This window comes from Triturus cristatus, chromosome 9, assembly GCF_964204655.1.
Source record: "Triturus cristatus chromosome 9, aTriCri1.1, whole genome shotgun sequence".
NCBI classification, from domain to species: Eukaryota; Metazoa; Chordata; class Amphibia; order Caudata; family Salamandridae; genus Triturus; species Triturus cristatus.
Window position 1 is genome coordinate 793,389,048 of NC_140592.1, and position 25,083 is coordinate 793,414,130.

The window sequence follows — 25,083 nt, forward strand, 5'->3', positions numbered from 1 at the left end:
TGACTCTGCAAGGCGTCATGGGCGCCATTGCTGAGATGAAGGCCTCGGTGGGCCAGCGGTTTGACACCTTAGCCCATAAAATCGACGCGGTCCTAGTGGATGTCAACCTGGTGAGGGCTGATCTCTCCAAGACCAACGACCGGGTCGATTCTTTGGCCCACACCGCGTCGGGCCTCACGACTGAGGTGGCGGCCCTCCAAACGGAGGTGCACCGACTTCGTCAGACGAGTGCGCTTATGGATCGGCGCCTGGAAGATTCCGAGAGTCGGGCCCGGAGGAATAACATCCGCATCATCGGAGTACCCGAGGGACGGGAGGAAGCGGCGGCGGATCTTTTTGTAGAGGACCTGATCGCTACCCATCTCCAGCCTCGGGGACTGAGTAAATTCTTTGCCGTGGAGAGGGCCCACAGAGTTCCCGGGGGAAGGCCGAAGGTCGGAGCCCCTCCGCGGCCTCTCATTGCCCGGATTTTTAACTTTCGGGACAGGGACGCGATCTTGCAAGCCTCCAGACTGCAAGGGCCAATTAAGCTGGAAAATATGGAGGTGAACTTTTATCCCGATTTCACTCAAGCGGTCCAGAAACAGAGACTGAGTTTCCTGGGTGTTAAGCGCCGGCTCCGGGACATGAACTTAAAATACGCCATGCTCTTCCCGGCCAAGCTGCGGGTAGAGGTGGATGGTCGCACGCACTTTTTTGATCGTCCCGAAGCGGCCGGGGACTGGCTGGACACTCTATCTGGGGGTAGTGCTCGAGATGGTGGGGGGGGCGGCGGGAGGAGACGGCCCACTGGATCGGGACTGAGGGGTTGATATTGGGCCTCACTCTGGACGACTATGATGCCACTTTCGACCAAGCTTCTGTCTTTGTTCTTTCCCCTCCCTTGGAGGTTGTGTGGGGTCTAGAAGGGGTACTCTTTCCTCCTCTAGGTGGTCTAGCTAGTTTCACTATATAGGGGCGACAGGCACACTGCAAGTTGGGGGGGCTGTCTGGGCTCATGCAGGGGTGCAGGGAGGGGGGAGTTTTGTTGGGGTGGGTGGGTTGGGGTGGGGTGGTGTTCGTTTCTACCACAAGGCAAAAGCATCGTTGTATCATTTGTAAAGTGCTCTCTGGGGGACGAGTGATGGCTTCTGTTTATGATGGGGGGTAGGGGACTGAGTCTGTTGTCCTGGAATGTTAATGGATTGGGGGACAGGATAAAACGAGGTGTGGTCCTGCAGTTCTTGAAGCGAATTTCGCCCGATATAGTTTTTCTGCAGGAGACACACCTCATTGGCAACTCCTTTTGTGCCATGAATCGACGGGGCTACCGCCTTGTGGCCCATTCGGGCTTCACGTCTGGTTCAAGGGGAGTGGGCATTATGGTTAAGAACTCGCTCCCGTTGGAGATTGATGAGGTGCACCATGACGACAGGGGACGTTACACGGTTTTGGTGGGTAGAATGGAGGGCAGAGTGGTTGTTTTCGTGTCTGTCTATGTCCCGCCGGGGCTGCAGACGACCACCTTTGCGGATCTGGGGCGCCTCCTCCTTGGCCTTCCGGAGGGGATTCTAGTGGTGGGGGGGGATTTTAATGCTGTGGTTTCCGGAACTGTGGATCGTCACCCCCCTAGGGATCTCCCCCGTGCCCAGGCATGGTTGTCTGGCCTCTTGGATACCTTGGGGCTGGTGGATTGTTGGCGTTTGAAACATCCCACGCAGCTGCAGTACACCTTCCATTCAGGGGCTCATGGTAGTCTCTCACGGCTAGATTTTGTCCTGGTTCCAGCGGCGCACGTTGGGAGGATAGGGGAGGTGCGCCATTTGGCACGGGGTATTTCGGACCACTCTCCACTCTTGTTGCACTTTGATATTCTTCCGAGGGGAGAGGGTAGGGTGGTCCCGATTAATCCCTGGTACCTGCGTGACCCCACCATTCGTGCAGAGCTGGTTAAATCCCTTAAGCTCTACTTTGACGAGAATGTGGGGTCTGTGTCATCGGCGATCTCATTGTGGGAGGCGTTCAAGACGGTACTCAGGGGAGAGGCCTTGTCCCTTATTTCCCATTCCCGGAGGCGCGAGCGGGAGGAGGTGACTCGTGTTGAAGCTGAGATAACCGAGTTGGAGGGTGATCTAGAATGTGGGGTGACGGATGACAAATTACATGTTCTCCGACTCAAGCAAGCGGCTTATAAGGCCCTCGTCACGGAGGCGGCTAGGGGCCTCAGTAGAGAGCAACAGGGGAGACTGTATGATGTGGGTGATAAGGCTGGTAAATTGATTGCATGGTTGGACAAAAAGGAGAGAGCGAGTCGAGTTGTCCCGTTGATTGAGAAACAGAATGGTGTGTGTGTGTCACTGAACCAGAAGAAATTGTCTCCTGCTTTGCAGACTATTTCCGTGGGGTGTATTCCCCGGTGTCCTCCCGCTCTGAAGAGGATTCCCACGCCCTGCTCAGGGATATCGCGCTGCCTTCCCTTTCGGAGGAGGACAGAGTGTCGTTGGACGCTGCTCCAACTTCCGAAGAAATTGCCCTCGCCATACGATCGGTCGCTTCCGGCAAGGCCATGGGCCCTAATGGTCTTCCCATCGAGTTGTATAAACTGCGACCGGATACGCTGGCACCACATCTCCGTGCTATGTTCCTCGCGGCCCACTCGGCGGGTTCCCTCCCGCTAGACCAGCGTCTAGCTACTATCGTGGTTATCCATAAGGAGGGGAGGCCACGGGACCGGGTCACATCCTATCGGCCTATTTCGTTATTGAATGCAGAGCCCAAAATCCTCGCCAAGGTGTTGGCCAATCGGCTGGTCGGCGTAGTGTGTGACTTGATTCACCAGGATCAGTCCGGCTTCATCCCTCATCGCAATACAGCGCTTAACCTGCGGCGTTTGCATGGGGTGCTCGCACGTGTCCCGTTCATGCGAGAGCCGGCCATTTTGGCGTCCTTGGACGCCTCTATGGCGTTTGACACGCTTGAATGGCCTTATATTTGGGCGACGCTCGCGAAGTTTGGGTTTGGCCCAGGATTCATCAGTTGGGTAAAATTGTACTCTGGCCCGCTGGCGCAGGTCGTGGTGAACGGTAGAGTGTCGGCTTCGTTCGAGCTGGGCAGGGGTACGCGGCAGGGCTGCCCGTTATCGCCGCTCCTTTTCGCGCTCGCTTTGGAGCCCCTGGCGGAGTGGCTGCGGTGGGAACCTTCTATTCGTGGTCTCCGCTGGACCCCCGAGTATGAGGACCGTGTATCTCTATACGCTGACGATATTCTCCTGTACCTGGCTTCCCCACGTAAATCACTGATAGTGCTGGTTGATGTATTGCATTCATTTGGTCTTAACTCCGGCCTTGTCATCAACTGGGCTAAATCGTGCGTCTATGTTCTCTCTGGGGAGGACCCTATCCTTCCGCGGGGCTGTCCTATCCAGATCGCCCCGCGGGGATTCCGGTACCTGGGTGTCTTCATTACCCTGGACGCGGAGGCCCGATATAGTCAGAACTTGCTTCCCCCCCTCCAGCGCCTGAAGGAGGATGTTGCGCGTTGGAGGCGCTTGCCGCTCTCGCCGCTCGGCCGGGCGGCATTGTTTAAGATGATGTCGCTGCCGCGTTTCCTGTACGCTCTGCAGAACACAATGGACGTCGTCCCGGCGCGCTACTTTCGCGAGGTGGAGAGTTTGCAGCGCCGACTGTTCTGGGAAGGTAGACCGCGTATCGCCCTGGCGAAGCTGACGCTCCCGTGGTATGACGGGGGGGATCGCCCTCCCGGATATCAAACGGTATTATTGGGCCTCCCAGCTGGCTGCGATTAATCACGGCCTGTACGGGCCCGCTCTAAACCCGGCCTTTGAAATGGATAAGATTTTACTGCCGGGTGGTGATTATAACCGAGCGCTGTACTCCAGCTCGCTTGACGCACGTCTGATGGGCCCCACGCGTGTCATGGTATGAGTGTGGCACGCGGCTAATGTGGCGATGGGGTGGAAAGGTCGTTTGACCCGGGCGTCGCCACTATACGCATCTGAGCAGTTGGGCTCCCTGTGGACCTCGAAGGGCTTTGAAAAGTGGGACATGATAGGCATCAGCAGGGTGGGTGATCTCTGGACGAGGGGGGGATTCAAAACGTTCGAGATGCTACGGACAGAATTCCAGTTGCAGGACAGGGAGTACTTTCGGTATATGCAGATCCATCATGCGCTATGCTCCGTATTCCCGGACGTTGCCTCCATCCCGGAGTATTCCCCTCTGGAGGATAGAGTGCTAGATGGACATGTACCGGACAGCACGATTTCATTGATCTATAAAAAACTTATCAATGACCGCTCGGGACTGCTGACTAACCTTCGTGAGGCATGGGTGGCCGATGGATTGGAGCTGGATGACGAGGACTGGGTATCGGCGGTGGCCTCCCCGAAAGAGGTGGCCATACCGGCCCGCCTTCGCTTCGTCCAGCTCAAGATACTCCATAGGGTCTATGTCACGGGGCCAAGGCTACTGCGTATGGGATATGCTGTAGACTGGTTGTGTAAGCGTGGGTGTGGTTCTTTGGGGACCTTTTTCCATATTTTGTGGGAATGCCCGGAGGTGGAGCGATTCTGGCGTGGTGTGCATGAGGTCCTGCGGGTGGTTACGCGTGTGTCGCTGCTGCCCGAAGCGAGGAGATGCCTGTTGAATGTGTGGGAGCCAACCGACTACTCGGTGCCGCAGACGCGGTGGGTGACTCTGGGATATATGGTGGCCAAACGCGACATTGCTCAACTGTGGGGTTCCCAGAGGTCGCCGACTGTCTCGGCATGGAAGGATAACATGGATTGGTGCATGTTTCGGGAAAAGGTGGTGTATGTTGCGAGAGGTAAGCCTGGGACATGGGTGAACGTATGGGGCCCCTGGAACGCCTACCGCGGGGGAATCTGTACCCCGCCGTTATTGCCCGATCCGTCACCGGCCCCATCCCCTTAGCCAGTTTATCTCCCCGGTCCCGGGCACTGAGTCCACCTAATCCCAGTCTTGACCTTTTTCCCCCCTTGCTACTCCTATGGATTAGTAGGGTCCCCCCCCCCCCCGCTAGGGGAGCACATGCTGCTGTTTCCGATTGTGGGTTGCCTTGTGGATTTGTTCTTTTGTTGTTATTTATATTAAAATGAAACCGTTATGTGGGCCCGGATGGTGTGGCTACCACCGCTTCTAACTCCTGTGCATTTCCCTTTGCCGCGGCATGCGCACTATTGTTTGTATCACATGCTCCTCTTGCTTGCTAGCGGCTGGCCTGAAGGTTGTAGGCCCATCTTTGTATATTTTTTTAAATTTGTAATAAACGGTTTCAAAAAAAAAAAAAAAAACATTACTGACCGACTGTAAACATTACTGACCGACTGTAAACTATGAACAGCCAGACTATGGTAACTAATACATCTATCTTAGCCTACCCACACTATGTGAGCACAGGGATATAGTAGTTACCTCTGGGATTAGCACGTACCCCATTCCGTGTGTGTGTGTGTGTGTGTGTGTGTAATTAGGTGGTCCTCATCGTAGGTGTAAACTCAGATCTGAAAGCGACACCTTAGTGATAGATTCCTTACCTTAGAATATCCCCAGGCGTTAGACTGGATCCGGAAAGTTTTTGTCAGCAGTACCCCTGCGCGTCGAAAGGTGGCGTCGTGCGGCTCCGCGTCCGTCGCTGGCGTCGTATGCGCCGAGATGTCACGGAGACTACTTAAGTGCCACCCATGCGCGCTGTCAGTTTTCTTTTTCCGCGCCAGCAAGCGCAGATCCAATTAGAGCACGTACCCTAGTCACTTCTTGACTATCTTTTGAGACTTTTTGTCTTTAATTTTTGAGTCTTTGACTCCTGGTGCCGCGTAGGGATGCCTGCTTTTAAATCCTGCGGGGCCTGTCGCCGTACGATGTCGGTGGCCGACCCCATGGTGTCTGTCTCTACTGTCTGGAGCACGACCATGACTCCCGGTCATGTTCTCACTGTCTGGCCATGGCTCCGAAGGCTTTACGGGAGCGGTCCCGTAAACTGCTGGAGGCCCGGCAGTCGTGTCCATGCCGTTTAAGGTCCAGGGGTCGATCGAGGGACCGACCGCAGAGCCATTATCATTGCTCCTCTGGGTCGAAGTCTTCACACTCTGAATCGGGTGAGAGACGTCATAAGAAGTCGAAGAAGCCCGTCGGTCTCTGGACACGGGGGCCGGGTGTACCTCCCCCGGGGCTCCTTTGGAGCCTGAGTCCCGCGGCCTACCCACCCTATCCGGGTCCGTCGGCGACTCCTGCCTAGGCACAAGCTTCCTTGCTGCCATGGCCCGCCTTTTCAGGCCTAGGGCTCCCGCCGGTGCGCCTTCGGGCCCCGCAGTCCCAGCTGAGGGCCTTCCCTTGCCACCGGCTCCGCCACCAGCAGCAGCTCCGGCGCCGCAAGGTCCTCTGCTGGCGGCTCCGGCCCCGCCCCCGGCGCCGCAGTGGGTTCCGTTCGTTCCACCCTTGCCCGGTTTCCCGGACAATTTTGGCCCTAGTTGGGACCCTAATTGAGACACTGCGCCGACTGGTGCTGTTCCCGACGCCGTTCGACCCTTTTTATTCCCCTGTCCCTCCCCTGCAGCCTGTTCCACGGGCAGTGGAGGATGGGGACAACTGGGAGGGGTCTGAGGACCCTCTCGCACGGCAGTGCGGGTCGGAAGAGGAATGGACAGAAGAGTTGGAGGATGCAGGTGGCCTTGACCTCTCCTCTGAACCTGGTTTTCTTTCTCCTCCTGCTGTGGCTATGGAGGAGGGCGCCACATACACTATGGTGCTCCGTAGAGCGGCTGAGGCCCTTGACCTGCCTACGGTGACCCTCAAAACTAATCTCCTCACTGAAGTACTTCAGCCGGCGGCAAGCTCTATGGAGCCCCTGCTACCATTCAATGAGGCGGTAACTGACTTGATGGGCACCTGGGCTAGACCAGCAACGGAGGTTCCCTTGGATAAAATCGTAGCCAAGCCTAAGCGCCCTGCCCCGGGTGACCCTGCTTTTTTGACAACCCACCCAACTCCGGAGAGCCTGATGAGGAATCCAAGAAGCTGGAACAGTTCGGCAAGAAACTGTTTTCATCCGCCAGCTTAGGGCTGCGGTCAGTGAACACCGCATGCCTCTTGGGCCACTACTCCCACGCTGTGTGGGACACGGTTGCGCAGGTGCTGCCTCAGTGTCCGGAGGAGGTTCGGACAGTGCTTTCCTAAGCTGTTGCTGAAGGGAAGGATCCAGCAAAGTTAGCCATCTGGTGTGGGCTGGACACCGCGGACTCACTGGGTAGGGCGATTTCCACGACAGTGGCCCTCCGTCGCCATGCCTGGTTGCGGTCCACTGGATTTTCAGGGGATGTTCAGAGTTCTCTTATAGACATGCCTTTTGATGGTACTCGTCTGTTTGGCGATAAGGCAGATAGTGTGCTGGAGCGTTTTAAGGCCTCCTGGGCTACGGCCAAGTCCTTGGGTCTCCACCACGCGCCCAGCCACGTCTGCTTTTCGTTCCTTTCGTGGCCATGGAAGGGGCACCCCGACACATTCGTTCAGCCAGAAGCCTGCGCAGAACCAACCTCAGCGCGGACGTGGTTCACGCCGCGGCAATACAGGGGGCCAGCGTGCGGGTCAGTCCACCTCCGCTCCCGCAGCATCTGCCTCAAAGCCTTCCTAGTCGAGCTTTCGCCATCACCTCCCCCACTGGCGTTCCGTTACCTCAGACAGGTGGGTGTTGCAAATAGTGCGAAGGGGCTACTCCCTCCTCTTCGAGTCTGCCCCTCCAGCCATGCCACCTCAGTTCCACCGCATGTCGGGGGTCCATTTTGGGCTTCTCCAGCAGGAAGTCGCGGCCCTCTTGGCCAAGCGGGCCATCGAGCGCGTTCCTGGGCCAGAAGTAGGACGCGGTTGTTGTTCCCACTACATTCTGGTCCCCAAGAAGGAGAAAGGGGGGCCTGCGCCCCATCGTGGACCTCAGGAACGTTAACCGCTTCCTCCGGAAGTAGAATTTCAGGATGTTGACTCTGACACAGGTCTTGGCTGCCCTCGACCCTCGAGACTGGATGGTAGCGTTGGACTTGCAGGACGCATATTTTCATATCCCCATCCTGCCGGCCCACCGGCGTTACCTGCGGTTCACGGTAGGCCAAGAGCATTTTCAGTGTGCCGTGCTCCCTTTCGGCCTTACCAGTGCCCCTCTGGTGTTCACGAAAGTGATGGCGGTGGTCGCAGCTCATCTGCGCAGATCAGGGGTTCCAGTCTTCCCCTATCTTGACGACTGGTTGTTGAAGGTAGGCTCGCCCTAGGCAGTCGTCTCCCACCTCCAGACTACGGCCGACCTCCTGCATTTGCTGGGGTTTTCCTTCAATGTGCCAAAGTCGCACCTGAGCCCCTCTCAGAAGCTCCTCTTCATCGGAGCAGTTCTGGATTCAACGCTATTTCGGGTTTATCCTCCCGAGCAGCGAGTCCGGGATATTCAGGCTATGATTCCGACCTTTCAGCCTCTATCCCTATCTCTAGTGGAGAAGTGTGGCTCAATGATTACAGCGGCAGACCCTGATGCAGAGGTCTAGCCCGGGACCAGGGTTCAATTCCCCGCCTCGGCGGGTCTTGGGCTCAAAAATTCCACGGACCTGATAATTCTCGCCTCGGTGCCTATTCCAATCATGGAGACCCACTCTGCAACTCTGGGCAATAGCTTGCTTAATCTCCACAATGGCCCCCACAATGCTAAGGATGCCTGGCCTCCACCTTGGGGGTGCCCAGGAGTGGACGCCTCACAGGGAAAGCCAGGATGGGTTCCACAGCGGTTTTCGTACAAGCGCCTTGAGACCCTTGCGGGTGAGTAGTGCGCTATACAAGTATCAAATTTATTTTATTATCCCGGGTTTCGGTCAGGATGACCCTCCGGCTCCTGGGCCTAGTGGCCTCCTGCATCCTGCTAGTGCAACATGCCAGATGGCATATGCGGGCTCTGCAGTGGGACCTGACGTTCCAGTGGGCACAGCATTAGGGTGACCTGCCTGATCACGTCCAGATCGCGGAGGGCACTGCACAACTATTGCAATGGTAGCTCACGAATCGCGATTGGGTCAAGGGCAGATCCCTCTCCCTTCCCCAACCGGAGCATACAGTGGTGACGGATGAGTCCCTCCTGGGATGGGGCGGCCACTTGGGAGAGGCAGAGATCAGAGGCCTCTGGTCACTGGCGGCGATCCGGCTTGCACTGAAAGCATTTCTTCCCTCTGTCCGGGGAAGTGTAGTGCAGGTGTTCATGGACAACACCACCACCATCTGGTACTGCAACAAACAGGGCGGGGTGGGGTCATGGACCCTCTTTTAGGAGGCTCTTCGCCTCTGGACATGGCTGGAACATCAAGGCATCCCCTTGGTGGTTCAACACATGGCAGGTTCTCTGAACGCCAGGGCGGACAAACTCCGCCACCGGTGCATGATGGATCACGAATGGTGTCTGCACTCTGACGTGGCGCAAGGTCTCTTTCTGCAGTGGGGTGAGCCTTGGTTAGATATATTCGCCACCGAAGAGAACGCGCAATGTCATCAGTTCTGCCCGTTGGAATTTCCAAGGCGGTACTCGCTCGGCGACGCTTTTCGTCGCGAGTGGAGCTGCGGTCTTTTGTACGCCTTTCCACCTATACCACTTCTGCCAAGAGTGCTGAAAAAGATTCGGCGTCATCCTTGTGGCTCCAGATTGGGTACGAAGATACTGGTATCCCAAGCTACTCAGCATGGCGATTGATCCCCCGATCCGTCTGCCTCTTCGGGAGGATCTTCTGTCGCAGCAGCAGGGGCCGGTCCTCCACATGAACCTGTCCAGCCTCCACCTCCATGCGTGGAGATTGAGCGACAACAGTTGACAGCTTTCGACCTTCCTCCCGAAGTCTGTGATGTAATTCCGGCAGCCAGGCTTCCCTCCACTAAAACGGTATACGCCTGCAGGTGGAACAAATTTGTGGCATGGTGCACAGCAAAGGTTGTGGACCACCTTTATGCCCCTCTTTCCAAGGTCCTTCTGTTCCTTCTCTCTTTGGCCCAGCAGGGCTCTGCTCTGGGCTACATACACGTTTCCTCCCGTGCCTTTCATAATGCCTCAATGGGACTTAAATCTTGTCTCGACATATCTGTTGTGTGCTCCCTTTGAGCCTCTTCATAACTGTCCCTTACGTCTTCTCACTCTCAAGACTGCTTTCCTGGCAGCTATCACCTCTGCCAGAAGAGTGAGTGAGCGAGCTCTAGGCGCTTTCTTCTAAACCTCCGTTTCTTTCTGTTCATCCGGACAAGGTGGATTTAAGGACTCGTCCTTCTTTCTTGCCGAAGGTGGTCACACCCTTCCACATCGGGCGGACCATCACTTTGCCCACCTTCTTTCTGCCTCCTTCAAAAGAGGAAGAGGCTCCACTGTCTGGACCCAAAATGTGCGCTCTTGTTCTATCTAAAGCGCACACAATAATTCCGCGTGGATGACAAGCTTTTTGTTGGCTACGTGGGCGCCAAAAAAGGTCTGGCAGTGCACAAACTAACCATCTCTCGGTGGGTAGTTCTGTGCATTAAAGCATGTTACTCGTCGGCTAAGAAGGAGCCTCCTCTGGGGCTGCGTGCCCATTCTACCAGGGCAACAGCAGCCACTACTGCCTCTGGACGCAGCCTTCCCTTGCAGGACATTTGTCAGGCAGCTACGTGGGCCTCGCTGCACACGTTTACCAAGCATTATTGCCTTGACAGTCAAGTCCGCAGGGACGGCTTCTTGGCCGTTCTGTCCTCCCTGACTTTCTGGTGTAATCCTGTTCGCAGACCCACCACCGGGGTAGGTATTGCTGGGGTATCTATTCTAAGGTAAGGAATCTATCACTAACGTGTCTCTTTCAGATGTACAAGTTACTACTTGTGTAACAATATATCTGTAAGACATTAGTTGGTGATAGATTCCTTACCGCCCCACCCATCTTCCCCGCTCTGCGAACTAATTTGTAGGGTTACGGTCCTCCTTTTCAGGGCCCTAGTTTCATGGCACCAGTGGTCAGTTTCTTGCATGGCTCTGCATTCCTGGCGTGGAAAGTCGTGTACAGAACTGACGTCCGCGCTCATGGGTGGCGCCTAAGTAGTCTCTGTGACGTCATCTCGGCGCATACGACGCCAGCGACTGACCGGAGCCGCACTACGGCACCTTCCGATGCGCAGGGGTACTGCTGACAAAAACTTTCCGGATCCAGTCTGACGCCTGGGGATATTCTAAGGTAAGGAATCTATCACTAACTAATGTCTCTTACAGATATATTGTTACACAAGTAGTTACTTGTGCTTTACGCAAGGCTGCTGCGTCCATTCCAAGACTGGTCCCTCTGTCCCTCTGCTGGAATTCTCCCCTCTAACATTGAAGGGGTCGAGACACAGTTTATATTATAGAAACTGTTGTGTTAAAAATCTGCAGTTATCATGTTGTGTCTGAAACCTTAGGATATGTTTTTGACCGGGCACAGAAAAGACAGTACACCATGTTGATTGTTCAGACTAAGCCCCAAGAAGAGTCACTAAATAACCAATAATGTGTAGGGTGCTAAAATAATGTCATGGAAACTAATGTATTGTGTGACTGTGCAAAGCAAAGGTAGCCTAAAGCTGCTAATGCGTGTAACCAAGGGAGAACCAAAGTGGGCCCAGAAGGGGGAAATACTACAAGAGGAGCTTGCAAAAATGTGCCCTTTCTTGCACACTACCTTAGGTTTTGAAGCCAAAAAGGAGAGAAATTCAGTTGATAATAACAAATGCTCCACTATTTTATGTTCCCACTCGGCTCAGAATAAAAACCGCACCATTGTGTGGCAGATGCGATCACCCACGGCATGAAAAGTACCGAAGTGGAACAAGAAAACACCCACATTTATTTTTTGGAAATTCACTTGTTTTGGTGAAATTGTTTGCAGCGGTATTTCGGCCCTGGCTCAGCCGGCATCCGTTCAAACTTGCCAACCCAGACATTTCTGAAAACCCGAAGATGTCCAGGGCTTTGTGGTTTGCATGTATTTCACTATTTTCTTACCCAGGATGCACTGCTTTTTACTGTCTACATTAATTGCGTATGCGCACTGATTGTCATTCAAGACGGAAAAAACCTCTCTCTGCCTCCCCTGGAAGCTCTCCCCAGTAGCCTGAGCTTACGCACTGTAAATGGGGAAATCTCTCTGGTGCTTGCACCTGAGACATTTCCTGCCCCAAGTGCTGGAACATGACAATCATGGTCTCCACACTACAGAGGTAATGTGAAAGTGAGTGAATGTCACGTCCCCTGTTTCTAAGCGATAAAGGAGATCAGGGTCTCTTTTGATAGAAGAATAATCTGTCCAAAGTATTTGAAAAATGTATTCTAATGATGTGAAATCTGAGTAGATGTCTATCAAGTTCTGAGATTGCCATTACCTTTGATGCATGTTTAGCAAAAATAATGGTTTAGTTTCTTGTTTTTGTTTATTTACGTGCGAAAATGTGTAATAAGGTAATTTTAATTAGGGTGATTTTTACATTGTTTGCCCATGCTATTGTCTTTTACTTGTATGACCTTTTCAAATGTAAAAATAAGTATCTTGTGTTTAAAATAAATAATTTGTCTTTACAGCCCAGTTCTCCGAGTGAATATTGCTTTGATGTTGATAGTGATATTTCTAACGAGTTCAAGTTGGAGTTAGTAGAGAAACTGTTTGCCGTAGACACAGAAGCAAAAGCCCCGTTTTCCACCAAGGTATGCCGAATTCAATATAGAAAGAAATATGTAGTGTTGAAAATGGCAAACCAAGAAATGTGATCTCTTATGAACTGTTTAGAACATAAAAAAAATAAGTTCTTAATTCCAGGATTATGGTATTTGTGATTTGTAATAATACTAAGTACTCTAATTTTATGTCCGGCACTTTCATGATACCATCGTCTTCATAACTGCGCTCAGATGCTCTTTCACCTTTTGGTGAGAAGTGTAATAGTTTAATGGAGTCTGTAACATTTCAAATGGTTGAGAAACCTCATCAATAGCAAAATCCGTGCAGCTATACGAGACCTAAGTTCCGTCTTCTCATCTGATTCCAGCTGTTCGTTCTGGGAGGCCCAACCCTCCTCACTTTATAGTCTTTGGGAAGTAGCTCAATAAGTAGCCCAACTCAAAAGGTCAGCTATGACACAAACCCCCTGCTATTAGACTGCAGAGAGAGGCATGCATCCGCCTACTTCTAGTCATTGATGTCTGGTCTTACCTTAGCCCAAGAGGCCGTTTGTCACATCTGTTACGGAGATTATAGGTGTAAAGAAAAGCCCTGGGTCTTCCTTCCAAGCTGCACTGCCCACCTTGATATATGCTACTTCCCTTGTGCTGCATGGGTTGACTTCCCCCTTCTCCCCCCCCCTCCCCCCCTTTCTCGGCTGTCCGCATTAAGGTCTCCTGAACCATCCTTAGTGCTTTGGCCAGGTCCTTGTACGAAGTTTAGGTAAGATGTCCACTGCGGCTCTTTTGCTTTCAAAAGTCTGGTCAGGTGAGCATTGCATCCAGCCACGAATGAATCTGTTGAAATAGCCTGCATAATCCAAAATTCCTGTCCCTTTCTGGAGCAGCCTATAGTTTCTTCTAGCCATTGTCCAAAATGCCCCAAGTTAAGTCTATTAAGAATAAAGTGGAAGCCTTTCTAAAGTTGAACAACATAAAAAATGCAACTAACCTCTGCTGCCTCCAGTTTGGTTAAATGTTCCTCCTGCCTCATAAAATAATAATCTTTCCTGTTCTCTGCAGGATCTCTTCATTTACCAAATATTTGAAGTTTCTATCATGCAACTCCTTTTTTGTTTTTTCTTTTTGTTTGTCTTGTCCCATCAGTAGCTTATTTTCATAGATGAGGCAAATGTTTTAGCCAGTCCTCACCTTTTGCATCAGATATGATTAATTCCTCAAGGCGTTTGGTGTAGATCCAACCCCTATTCCTCTAGACTCTGCTGGAAAATGAGCCTGGCAGATTACTATCATTTTTGTCTCGCACTAACACAGGTTGTGTCTCAGCACGAGTGTCATCACAATAACCATGTACTCGTTAGAGGGACAAAGATAGGTTTCATTACTCTCCTTAGTACATGATGCAGACTCGTCCTGCACTCTGGGTCTTTTAATTTTTCTTTTTTTCGCCTTTAGTGACGTCACGCTGATGCAGTTCTTGTGCACGCTTTTACTTTATTTGGTGGGTGAGAGATTTCTCACTAGGTTCCTGACTGAGCGATATTTACACTGAGACATGTTTTACACTGGGCAACACCACTAGGAACTCAGATGATGCCTGGTGAAGCCTTATGTGCCCATCATGGCCTTTTCACAGGCCCCTGCCTGGGATGTCATGAAGACCCTTTCCTGAGTGTCAAAGGGCTTTCAACTAAGGCGCTCTGCACGGCTCCTTCACTAGGCGCAGCCTATTGTCCCCCTGTGAATTCATCACCAGGCCACACCCAGAGGTGTCTATCTGGTGCTTTCTGACTGAACTGGTTTCTCTGCTTTGGGCCTCTGAGTGGTTCATCCCAAATGTGCCCTTAGATGCTTAGAACATTTTGAAAAGGTTCCAATAGAAAGTTTATTTGATAGATAATTTGAAACCCAAACTAGTAGCCTATACTTCCTTTTGTTAAAGTTTGGTGGCCGTTTTCAGTTGATAAACTGTATTTCGTCATTTCTCAAGAAATATACGCGTTCATATTGTAATTGGTTCTTCACCCGTTATATAGGCCTGAAGTGACCAATGCATGTGGTTATAAAGACAGATATTATGTTGTGTGTGTACATTTTTAAAGTTACAATAATAATATATTTTTTTAAACCTAGGTTGTTGGGGACTTTACTCATTAAACTAAAGTTTGCCTCTGAGGCTTTTCACAAATGGAAAGTACTGGCTATTTTCCCATCTTATTTCTGCAATGAAACTGCTTTCTGTTAATTAATTTTAGTTGTAGCGTAGAGGGCAGAAGGGGAAGATAATTAGCTCTTTAATTATAGCATATATTTAGGCTGCATGTAAATCCTTTAGTACGTATTTGTTATTTTTAAACCAAGTTTCTCCCGCCCAGTGTCCTTCCCGAAAGTGCCAATCGGATCAGGTCTTGTCAGACATTTCGGCTACACAGATTGACACTTTCATAAAAACGGCCAGATCATCTGCAGTGATGGGCCCGGACAATATCTCGATCAGTCCTACAAACAAACACCGATGACTGGAGTAAAATTGTAACCCCTCTCTTCCAATATTGTTTTCGAGACTGGGAAAATACCAACATCTTGGCGGGGGAGCATTGTTGTCCCTCTTCCAAAAAAAAAGGCTCAAGATTGAATCCAGCCAATTACATACAGACAAATAGCCCTCCTAGATGCCACTGGAAAGATCTTCGCAGCATGTGTTTTGGATCATTTAAAAGATTGGGCGTTCTCGGATAACGTGATTCCTATGACACAGGCTGGCTTCCACCCAAAACACTCAGTTTCGGACAACATTGCCGTTCTCCAGACTGTCCATGATAAGTATGTTATGATTTTTTTCGACCGCTTTGGACAGCGTGGACAGACCAACACCATGGAAAAAGCTAGAGAGTCTAGGGATTCCCACTGATCTCCTTAAAGTAATTAACTTCTTGCACATGGCAACAAGTTCAAATGGGGGGAGAAAAGGGACTAACCAATCCAATACCCACGATGAATGGATTTAAACAAGGTTGCCCCCTTGCACCCATGTTATTTTCGGTTTACAGAAGTGATCTACCGGGGTGCTTTTCCCAAATTATTAACTCCCCACCAAAATTAGCACAGAATGATATCCACTACTTAATGTACGCTGATGATATAGTCATATTCGATTGTACCCCAGTTGGCTTGCAAAGAAGCTTAAATGAACTAAACCAATACGCAAAAGAACATTTCTTGGTCCCCAACATATCTAAAACCAAAATGTTACCTTTTAGAGGAAGAAGGAAATTGCTTTCTTTCACATGGTCACTGGGTAGCAACCCTATTGAGATAGTGAAAGAATGTTTACTTGGGCCAAATCTTTTCATATAACTTACAAGACTCTCCCCATCTCCAACATCTTGGGCAAAAGTCATACTCCAATGTCGGGGTATTACAGAGATTTTATTGCTCAACCAGCAATAGACATTTTAAATCCCTGCTGGAGGTCTACAGCATGAAAATCCTACCTATTCTATCTTATGCCTTGGAATATACACAAATTAAAACCTGGCATTCTGTAAAAGTAAAGGAAGGGATCATTTTACGGAAACTGTTAAAAGTATCCCATTCAGTCCCTTTACAAGCCTTACAACTTGAGCTCTCTCTCTAAGGAGCACTTTTGCTAGAGCAGTCTCCAATATCATCAGGTGGGCCTTTAATCTCTTACATGGAGCCCCGGGCTCACTAAGATGTATAATAAAATTGGAGACTTTTAGAGATGAATTGGCTCGGCACACCTTCAGTAGGAACCTTCTAATAGCCCTTGAGGTGTCTCAATGCACTGTAGCACTTTTGCAGGCCTGGTTCCCAGTGCATCTGAATCTCTTTTTATAACCTATGACGCCGAGAATAAGCTATGAATTAGATAAAGAATATTGTATCAAATTTAGAGTAAGGCGCTGTATCCTTTTTTTCTGCGATTAGGAATTCTCCCTCTCAAAGTGTATTCCGGCAGATGGATCACCCCGAAAATTCTTAAGGTACATGTGACTTGTGCAATGGCGGATCACAAGATCTTTCACATGTATTACTAATCTGTCCTAACCCGATTTTGGTAGAGGCTCGGCAACTATTTAAAAGGCAATCCGCTTAAGATACAATGCTATTTTAGTTCAAGATCTAATTACCGTGTGTAAGTCTTCTCCTTAAGGAATTTGTTTGCTACAACTTGTTTAAGTTTTTAAAGATTTTTTTAAAACTATTTTAAAACAAAGTGCACAAATCTAACAGTTTTAACTTATGTATGATGAACTTGCGGACCTCAAACTGCTTTAACCTGCGTAAACTTAGAGAGTTTTTAAAATCGTTTTTTAAATATAATGTAATATGTTCTTTAGATTAATTTAATTGTATTTGTTGACCTCAGTCGAAGACTGAATCGAATAAAAATTTATTGATTTGTTATTTTTATTTTGTTTTATTGTTTATATAAAATTTATTTTTGTGGGTTGTGATTCCAAAGCCTAAAACAAACTAAATCTGAGGTTTGAGTAATTATGCTTTAATTCAAGCGTGGCGTTTGAAGTTACTTACTCATGTTAATGTATCGGTTGCATTTTGTATTTAGGAAACTGACTTAGATTTGGAGATGTTGGCTCCATACATCCCAATGGACGATGATTTTCAGTTGCATTCCTTTGATCAGCTTTCACCTTTGGAGAATGATCCTTCTAATCCACCAAGCGTGACTCCAATATACCAGCTACCCCAGACGTCTGCAACTGCTACTGATGAATTTAAACCAGCTGAAATAGAAAATATGGATAATATTAAGAAAATCCTTGATTCGTGGACACCTCACAGTGCTCCAAAAGAAGAAAGGCAGGCCTCAGCCTCTCCCTCTATCAGAAGTCAAACATCTTCCCCTGTTAGAACTGCAAAAGGAATATCTGAGAAGGCAGAGTCCCGCCCTGGAACTCCGAACTTGCTATCGTCTATCATTTTAAATAAAGGGTGTGTATTCTTCATTGACACCAAATCCTATTAATTGCAAACATTGTTTTTTCTAGCTTTCGGTTACTGCATGTTTCATTGTAAACAAAATCGTCTCACTCAGTAAGGTTACTGTAGATTCGCCAATTTTGTCTGAGCCACACCACTTCCATTTTTGGAATATTCTGCTTCCTTGCTACTGATTAAGCACGGTAGCATTGTTAGGATCTTTATTTTATACACCAATGTAGCACTAGCTTTAGCCCATGGCTACTTCGGAGAGCATGGGCACTGAAAACTGGCACAGACCAGCTTACAATGAGGATAAATTTAATAACTACACAGGGAGGTTGCTTCTGAATTTATTTTTCGAAGTTAAACTGTATTAATGTATTCTGGCACGTGGTATAATTTATGGGGTGCAAGATCCGCATATTAGTGCTTTCTCAGACGTTCTGTCATTCAGTGAACAAATGCATCTTTTTATTTGGAAATATACCATTTGTTTATGAACTACTGGTCTTAAAGGCTGTTCAAGCATAATCTCGAATGAAATGCGTTCTTTACGATTATTCAAGTGTTCATTTACCTCCATGATTGGAATTTAATTGGAGCTCCTCGTCAGTAAAGAAAAAAGCAAGGCAGAATCCATCTCGTCATTCCATTTGTCTTCCCCAGGTGAATATTGATAACTTTTGAGGTGCCCAAAATGTGACAGAGGTCCTGTGAAGTTGGTGAACTGCTTCCACATACATTCCTTCAGGAAGTAATGCGAAAGCTGTAGTGCTGCACCGGCACTATGCTTCATTTTCAGAAACAATGATCTTTAAAATGTGTGGATGAATAGGAAAATACGTGAAATTTATTAGACCAAATCAAAAAAATGCTTTTTCGTTTTTATTTCAACGGACCATCACTGGAATAAACATTAACAGCATATCTGTATCCAACTTATTCTGATAATCCAAGAATATCAAGTCATTACATACATAGTATGTTGTTCGACTTAAATCTTTCCTTTTTAAAAGATTATCATATGTTTAATCTATGATAAGCAGTCTTTTACAGTTGTATAATACTACAAACTTCAGTAACAGACACCTCAGTAGCAACCTATTCACACGTAATCTGCATTCTGACATATCAGTTGAATTTTCTTAAAACGCAAAGGTATCATAACAGTATATTTAACGGGAAAAAAGACTTGCCTCTTTCTGGTTAAGCCCACCACTTATAGGCCTGTGGCGCTTAATTGATCAATAAAAACCAAAAGCTGAGAATGATAGACCAGTTCCATCGTCGTACATTCCATTGTTGGTATTCCTGCCATCAGCCTGTTTATCGCTGCGTCTTGGACATCTTCCAGGTGCAGACAAAGAAGTGTTCTTGAGCTTTTTGGTGCATAGTATATCCAGTGTAAAACTAAGTAATGAGTTTTCAGAGATTCAAGGGGATATTGATAGAAGACTGTATTATCGAACTTTGGTAGCGATGAAAGTTGTGCAATCAAAAATGTGACACTTAACCAATATATGGTAGACCCAGTACAAGGTGATTGTGAGTGTATGATAACCTGGCCTGAAGAGAGTGAAGGAGCTGATAATGTAAGAGACATGAATAGATAGAATGTCAGACAGTGCTGGAAGAACCTGCTTCACAGCAAGAGCAAAGGCTACAATATTGTTTGAGTTTGACTGACAAGAAATGAATATTTCAAAAGGTCATAGAAGTGGGAACCAGAAAGCAAATGAAAGGCCTGTTCAATAAAACTCTTGCTCTATAGCTAGGATTATTTACAGCTTAGTACCTCAGTCTCAGGCTGATGTAATGATATGTTATTTATTATAGGAATACAGCTTTGGAGAGCGACTTGGGCCCAAAGATCATAGCATTGCAAAACGCTCAGCGAAAGAGAAAGATGGAACATGATGGGTCCTTATTTCAAGCAGTCGGAATTGTAAGTATTTGTATATGAATGCTGGCTGACAGTACAGCAAAATATGTAAGCAATTCAACGTGGGTGAGATTTAGAATTTGCTATCAACACTATAGAGGTAAATTTGTTTAAGTGAGTGGCTTTTACATTCTGTTGTCAAACCCTCCATCCCCTTTCAAAGTATGATTTCTCTGTTGTGTGAAAGTGCTCCACATGTGTCAGTTACGGGTGAAGAGTGTGTGTTCTTTGCCCAGCAGTGTGAGCCCACTGCACAGTGAGTGCCTTTTAGACATCTCCAGACTCTGATAGTACCCTAAAGTTCCAGCACCATCTGGAAACTAGGCCATGCCACTCTCTGTACAAAACCCATGCCTTGATGGACAATAGATGAAAAAGCAGTTCAGCTTTACGGGGTCAATGATGAGTTGTGAGGATACATATATATAGTAGTACTGGCAGACCGAAACAGTTCTCTCCAGTGAGGTGTTCAGCATAAAGACACATTTTTAAGATTTTCAGACTGATTATTTTACTTGATTTGTACTTTAGAATGAACATGTGTGTTCGCAAATACATATTACTGAATAAGAATTGATCACTGTGGGACACTCGAAACGGTGCAACTGAGTTCTAAACTTTGCTGCTGAAGTAGAGAACGATACAGCTGGGGTCTTATGCTGAGTTGTCACTGGTATAGAATCCTAAAGGACTGTCCCCCTGGTGAAGGGTAAATCCAGTAAAATGTATCCTATGCCAGCACTGTAAGCTTTTTTAATAAATAAAAAAAATCTCAAAACAGCTCAGCAGGTTCAAGATGGAGCCTCCTGCATTTCTGTGAATTAAAGGTGTTTCACAAACATGTTGGCACTGCTGGTCGCTGTGTGTATCCACAAATATTAGTTTATTTTTTTTGATAGTTTATCTTCAATCCCTGTACCTACCCACCCTCTCCTGCGGCTTATGGTATACTGTGCCATCCTGCGACTATATGTGGATCCTTCAAACTGCAATCTACCACACGCAACAACTCTGTTCCACTCAGCATCTTCTAAACCTGCAAAGTGAAACATATGGCCCCTCTGCAACCAAGACCTATCCTTCCCCGGTCTGTAGATGCTGCAAGCTACAGATCCCTTGTATAGCTTAATGGCAGCTGCAAAAAAAAAAACCGCTATGGTCAACCTAAAAGAAAGCTCCAATCTAAAAAATGCCAGATGTCTGGGGAAAAATGGTCCCTCATCCTATCATATTTGAAAATTTAATTTTTCTCTAATGATTTTTGCTGCAGGCCAGAGCTAAGATTCCTACGCAACTTAATATTGGATAGGTTACTTTTCCATAGTCACTAATAATTTTTTACACTCCTTCTCTGAGCTGTACATAATTTAAAATCGAGATCATGAAACAGACTTGCCAATATGGTTAAGTTTGTGCAGATTTGTCAAACTGTGGCAAAATCCATTTCTTATGGGAGTCACTGGTTCTTTGATGTTTACAATTATAATTAGACTGTCTTTCCCTGGAATCTTTTTTTAACTCTTCTAGTGAATAAACAAGTGAACTGATCCCTACGCCGGTCCTTGGGTGATAAAAATGGTGTTGTTCCATCTGATGGAAGCTTATAAAAACCCATACACGAGACAGACTTCACCTGTTCAAACCTATACACAAGTCAGAAATTCAACATATTTCATGGAAGACCCTTTCCTACTTCCTGTAATATCAATCAGTAAGGTGAGTGAGATTGAAACTGTATGCACAAACGAGCCCTCTACAGTATTCACCAAATGGAAGTTTAATATTTACCTTTTCTACCCATTCATCTGTTTTACATGCCTCTTCAGTTTGGGAATAGGCTTGCTTATTTAGCGAAAATAATAAGAAAAACTCTCATGATGGAGAAGGAAAAGTAAATTACTTGTACTCCTTTGTCTCCACCATGGGCATTAATTTTAAATCATTAACCCACCATTTTCCCCCTTAACACTGAAGTGGATTTTGAAACTCGACTCCTAGATACTTTTTCTTTCCTTCTTAATGCATTTCCCCCCTAACTTTACTGTGTATTTTGTTAAGTGGAGCTCCTGGAATCATTAAAACAGCAGTGTCAGATTTTTAATAGTTCCGCCTTTTGTTTACTTAATTTTTTTAGTGAGAATTAAAGTGGGCTTTTTGACCAGGTGTTGAATCCTGTGCAAGTAATTATACTTGGCTATATAGAAAACAAATAGCTGCCTTCTGTATACACAGTTACTTTGTGAAAACATTTTCAATACAATACGAAAAACTTAGTAGTCTTAGACTGTCTGCTCGCTTGCTTGTCAACCAGTTTCTTGCTTCTTATGCAGTGGTTTTCCCTCCACTTGTGTTTGTCCCTCCTGGAGCATATTCTTGTAGGAAGCTGGCTCTGTATATACTATACCAAATTAAGGTATAGTGTGCACAGAGTCCAGTGAATCCCTAGAGGCTTAGAGAGGCTCAAGTAGATAATACTAAAAGCTCGATTTGTGGTAGTGTGGTTGAGCAGTTAGGCTTCTCAGAGGGCAGTGTTAAGCAATTATTGTACATGCTAAGGCAAGAAATGATTGCACACACCCAAACACTGAATCCAAACCAATTTTTTTTTATGAAACGTTATTATTTGGTGTTTTTATGTTCTAGAACCAAGAAATACTCAGTTGCAGGTAAGTAACAGTTTTTAAAGTTGTAATACTTTCAAAAATGCAGTATGAAATGTTTTGCAAGACCGAAGAAATGCTTTACAGTCTAAAAAAGTATTTTATTTGTCAATCAGAAACAGTAGCACTTAGTAATGTGAAAGATAGACAGTTGGATGCAATAGATAGAATACAATGGAATCCTACAGGAGAAAAACAGTGTTCTGCATTAGCAGGCAAGTACTCTACTTACAATCGCAGTCTAAGGGGGGTTGGACCTACACAGAGCAAGGTTCAGTTTAATGTATGTACTGCACCACAAGCAGCACTGGGGCAGCTGGGTGCAGAGGTCACTGGGTCCAATGTTAATCAATGGAGACTGAGGGCACCTCGAAGAGGCACGGTTTCAGGTAAGTAACCATGGTTTCAGGGGACAGGCCCTGGGGGTTAAGATCAGCACAGGGGGTACCAAAGCCACACCACCGCCACCAGCGGCGGGCAGGTGCAAAGTCAGCGTTTGGTGCCCAATGCTTTTCAATGGGGAATCTCGGTCGCACAAAGAGGCTGCAGGCTTGGACCAGGAGGCTGGCTGAAGGTGGCCACCGGCTGGTCAGGTAAGTTGTAGGACTGGGGGAGGTTGAGGCACAGTCTGTTGGGCTCCCCAAAGCCGTTGGACTGAGAATGCAGTGGTACCTCTTGTTGTCAGATCTTCTTGGTCGATGCATGTTGCACTCAGGGGGACCCTTTGTGTAGAGGCTGCAGGCGACTTCGTGGGGTCCAGGAGAGGTCGGCCACCGATGGAGAGGAGGTCAGGATCACTGGGGAGACTTCACAGGACAGGTGAGCTACTCGGGCCGTGGGTTCTGGGTGCAGAGTGGGTAGGGGTCGCGGATCAGCCTGGATCCGGAATCCTTGGTGTAGTTTCTTTTGGACAGGGGCCCTGCCCTCAGGAGATCTGGCCTTGGCTTAAGAGTGGCAGTCCTCCTGGGGTTTCTTGGAAGTCACTGGACAGGTGTTGTCTTCTTCGCGGGGTCTTTGAGCAGGAGACAGACCGGTAGGGCTGTGACCAAATCAGTAGTAGTCTTCCAGGCTCGGCTGCACGGCGTCGTCTTCTTCCTCCTCTTCTTGGGTTGTAGGAAGCTGAGAATCAAGGTTAACTCTTTGAATGTCCCCTCCCTTTGGGGAGGGGGCATCTCCCTAACCTGATAGGGTAGAATCCTTCCATTCAAGATGGAGGATTTCTTGAAGAGGAGGTAATCTCGGGCAAGGGCACCTTAGGGGTGGTCCTAGCAGGGAGGGTATACACCTCTTCTGACCACTAATTTTCCTGCTGACCTTGCTGCCGAAAGTGTGGCTTGGCATCTCTACTAGTTGGAGAGGCCCTGTTTAGTATATCAAAGGGCAGGAAGCCTTTGAGGCTCACCGCCCTGAATGCTATTCCTGCTCGGGGGTAGGTGTGAAGCACTTTCACCCCAAGCAGCCTTTGTCCCTGACCCACAAGAGCAAAAGAGCTCCCACCTGAGGGGCGTCACAAAAATGTCTGTGTGTGGCAGGCTGATGCAGACCAGTCAGTTGGACACGAGGGAGTTGGTAGATTTTCAGGGGACCATCTCTAAGATGCTCTCTGAGTGTATTTTGCATGAATCCAACACTTGCATCAGTGTGGGATCATTATGCTGAGGAGTTTGATACCAAATTCCTTAGCATTCAGTAAAGCCGTAATGGAGCTATAGAGTTTGAAATGACAAACTCCCAGCCCATTAACTCAATATGGCTCCACTGCACTTAGTGTCTGTGAATGGCACAGACACTGTAGGGGCACATTGCTCATGCAGCTATGCCCTAACCTGTGGTATAGTGCACCCTGCCTTAGGGCTGTGAGGCTTGCTAGAGGGGTGACTTACCTATACCACATGCAGTGGTTGGTGGGCTTAGTACTCAGGGTTGTGTGCCATGTCAACTCTGAAATTTTGTCTGCGCGAAATACACAGTCTGAGGGTGGCACAATACATGCTGCAGCCCTTAGTGACCCTCTATGGTCACAAGGCCCTTGGACCACTGGTACCTTTTACAAGGGACTTACATGTGAGCCAATTGTGATGGCAAAGGTACAGTTCTGGGAAAGAACACAGGCCTCGGGAACCTGATTGGCAGGGACCTAGTGCACACTCAAAGTGCATCAGATATCTGGCAAAAAAAGTGTGGAGAAGGGTTACTACAACAGAACCCCACTTTTCTACAATTCTCATTACCATAAGTTTCATTGAATGATTTGTTTCCCTCCACTGCTCACGTTTAAGAAGCTACATTTTAAATTTCACTTAGTGTGCATGCGTGTTTAACAGAAGCTATTGTTAATTAAATTAAAATAAAAAAGTTAAACTGGCTTAGCCCATAACTTAGAAATGCTTACCACTGGTTGGCTTCCATGTCACTCTCATTTCCTTGCTTCTTACTGGTCACACCTGCTGGTTCCTGGCAACTGCCTACTGCCTCCTTCATTCTTCCTCTGGCTTCTGTCCCTTCTGGGGAGCATGGACATAGCACAGGTTCCTCTTTGCGGTCAGTGTCCTTCCACTGGTTGTGCGCTCCTCCAGGTGTCTTTTTGTTTTTAACTTTTTGCCATGCTCTGAGTGCATGGCACTATATAGTCTCCTCACCCACCCCTTCCTCCTGTTGTCTGTTGTTTCTCCCTGCCTTTTCACAGGACGCTCGTGTTGCTCCTACACCCTTCTCCTTCCGTTTTTCCCAACCCTCCACCCTCCTCCCACTGTACATTGTTTGTGAGACCCCCCGCCGCTGTCCGTTGTTGTTAACTACCCATCCGCCTGCCCT

At 48.1% G+C, this 25,083-nt stretch overlaps 1 protein-coding gene across 4 annotated transcripts in view; it reads left to right on the forward strand.

Moving 5' to 3' along the window:
• The window catches only part of HIF1A (hypoxia inducible factor 1 subunit alpha), a 263,036-nt gene that overhangs the window by 192,682 nt on the left and 45,271 nt on the right, over positions 1 to 25,083 (forward strand). For all 4 annotated transcript variants that reach the window (XM_085626181.1, XM_085626182.1, XM_085626185.1 and 1 more), the window contains exons 11-13: positions 12,601 to 12,723; positions 17,291 to 17,676; positions 19,504 to 19,612. In XM_085626181.1, coding sequence (XP_085482307.1) covers positions 12,601 to 12,723; positions 17,291 to 17,676; positions 19,504 to 19,612 — 618 coding nt within the window. The remainder of the gene's footprint in view (positions 1 to 12,600; positions 12,724 to 17,290; positions 17,677 to 19,503; positions 19,613 to 25,083) is intronic.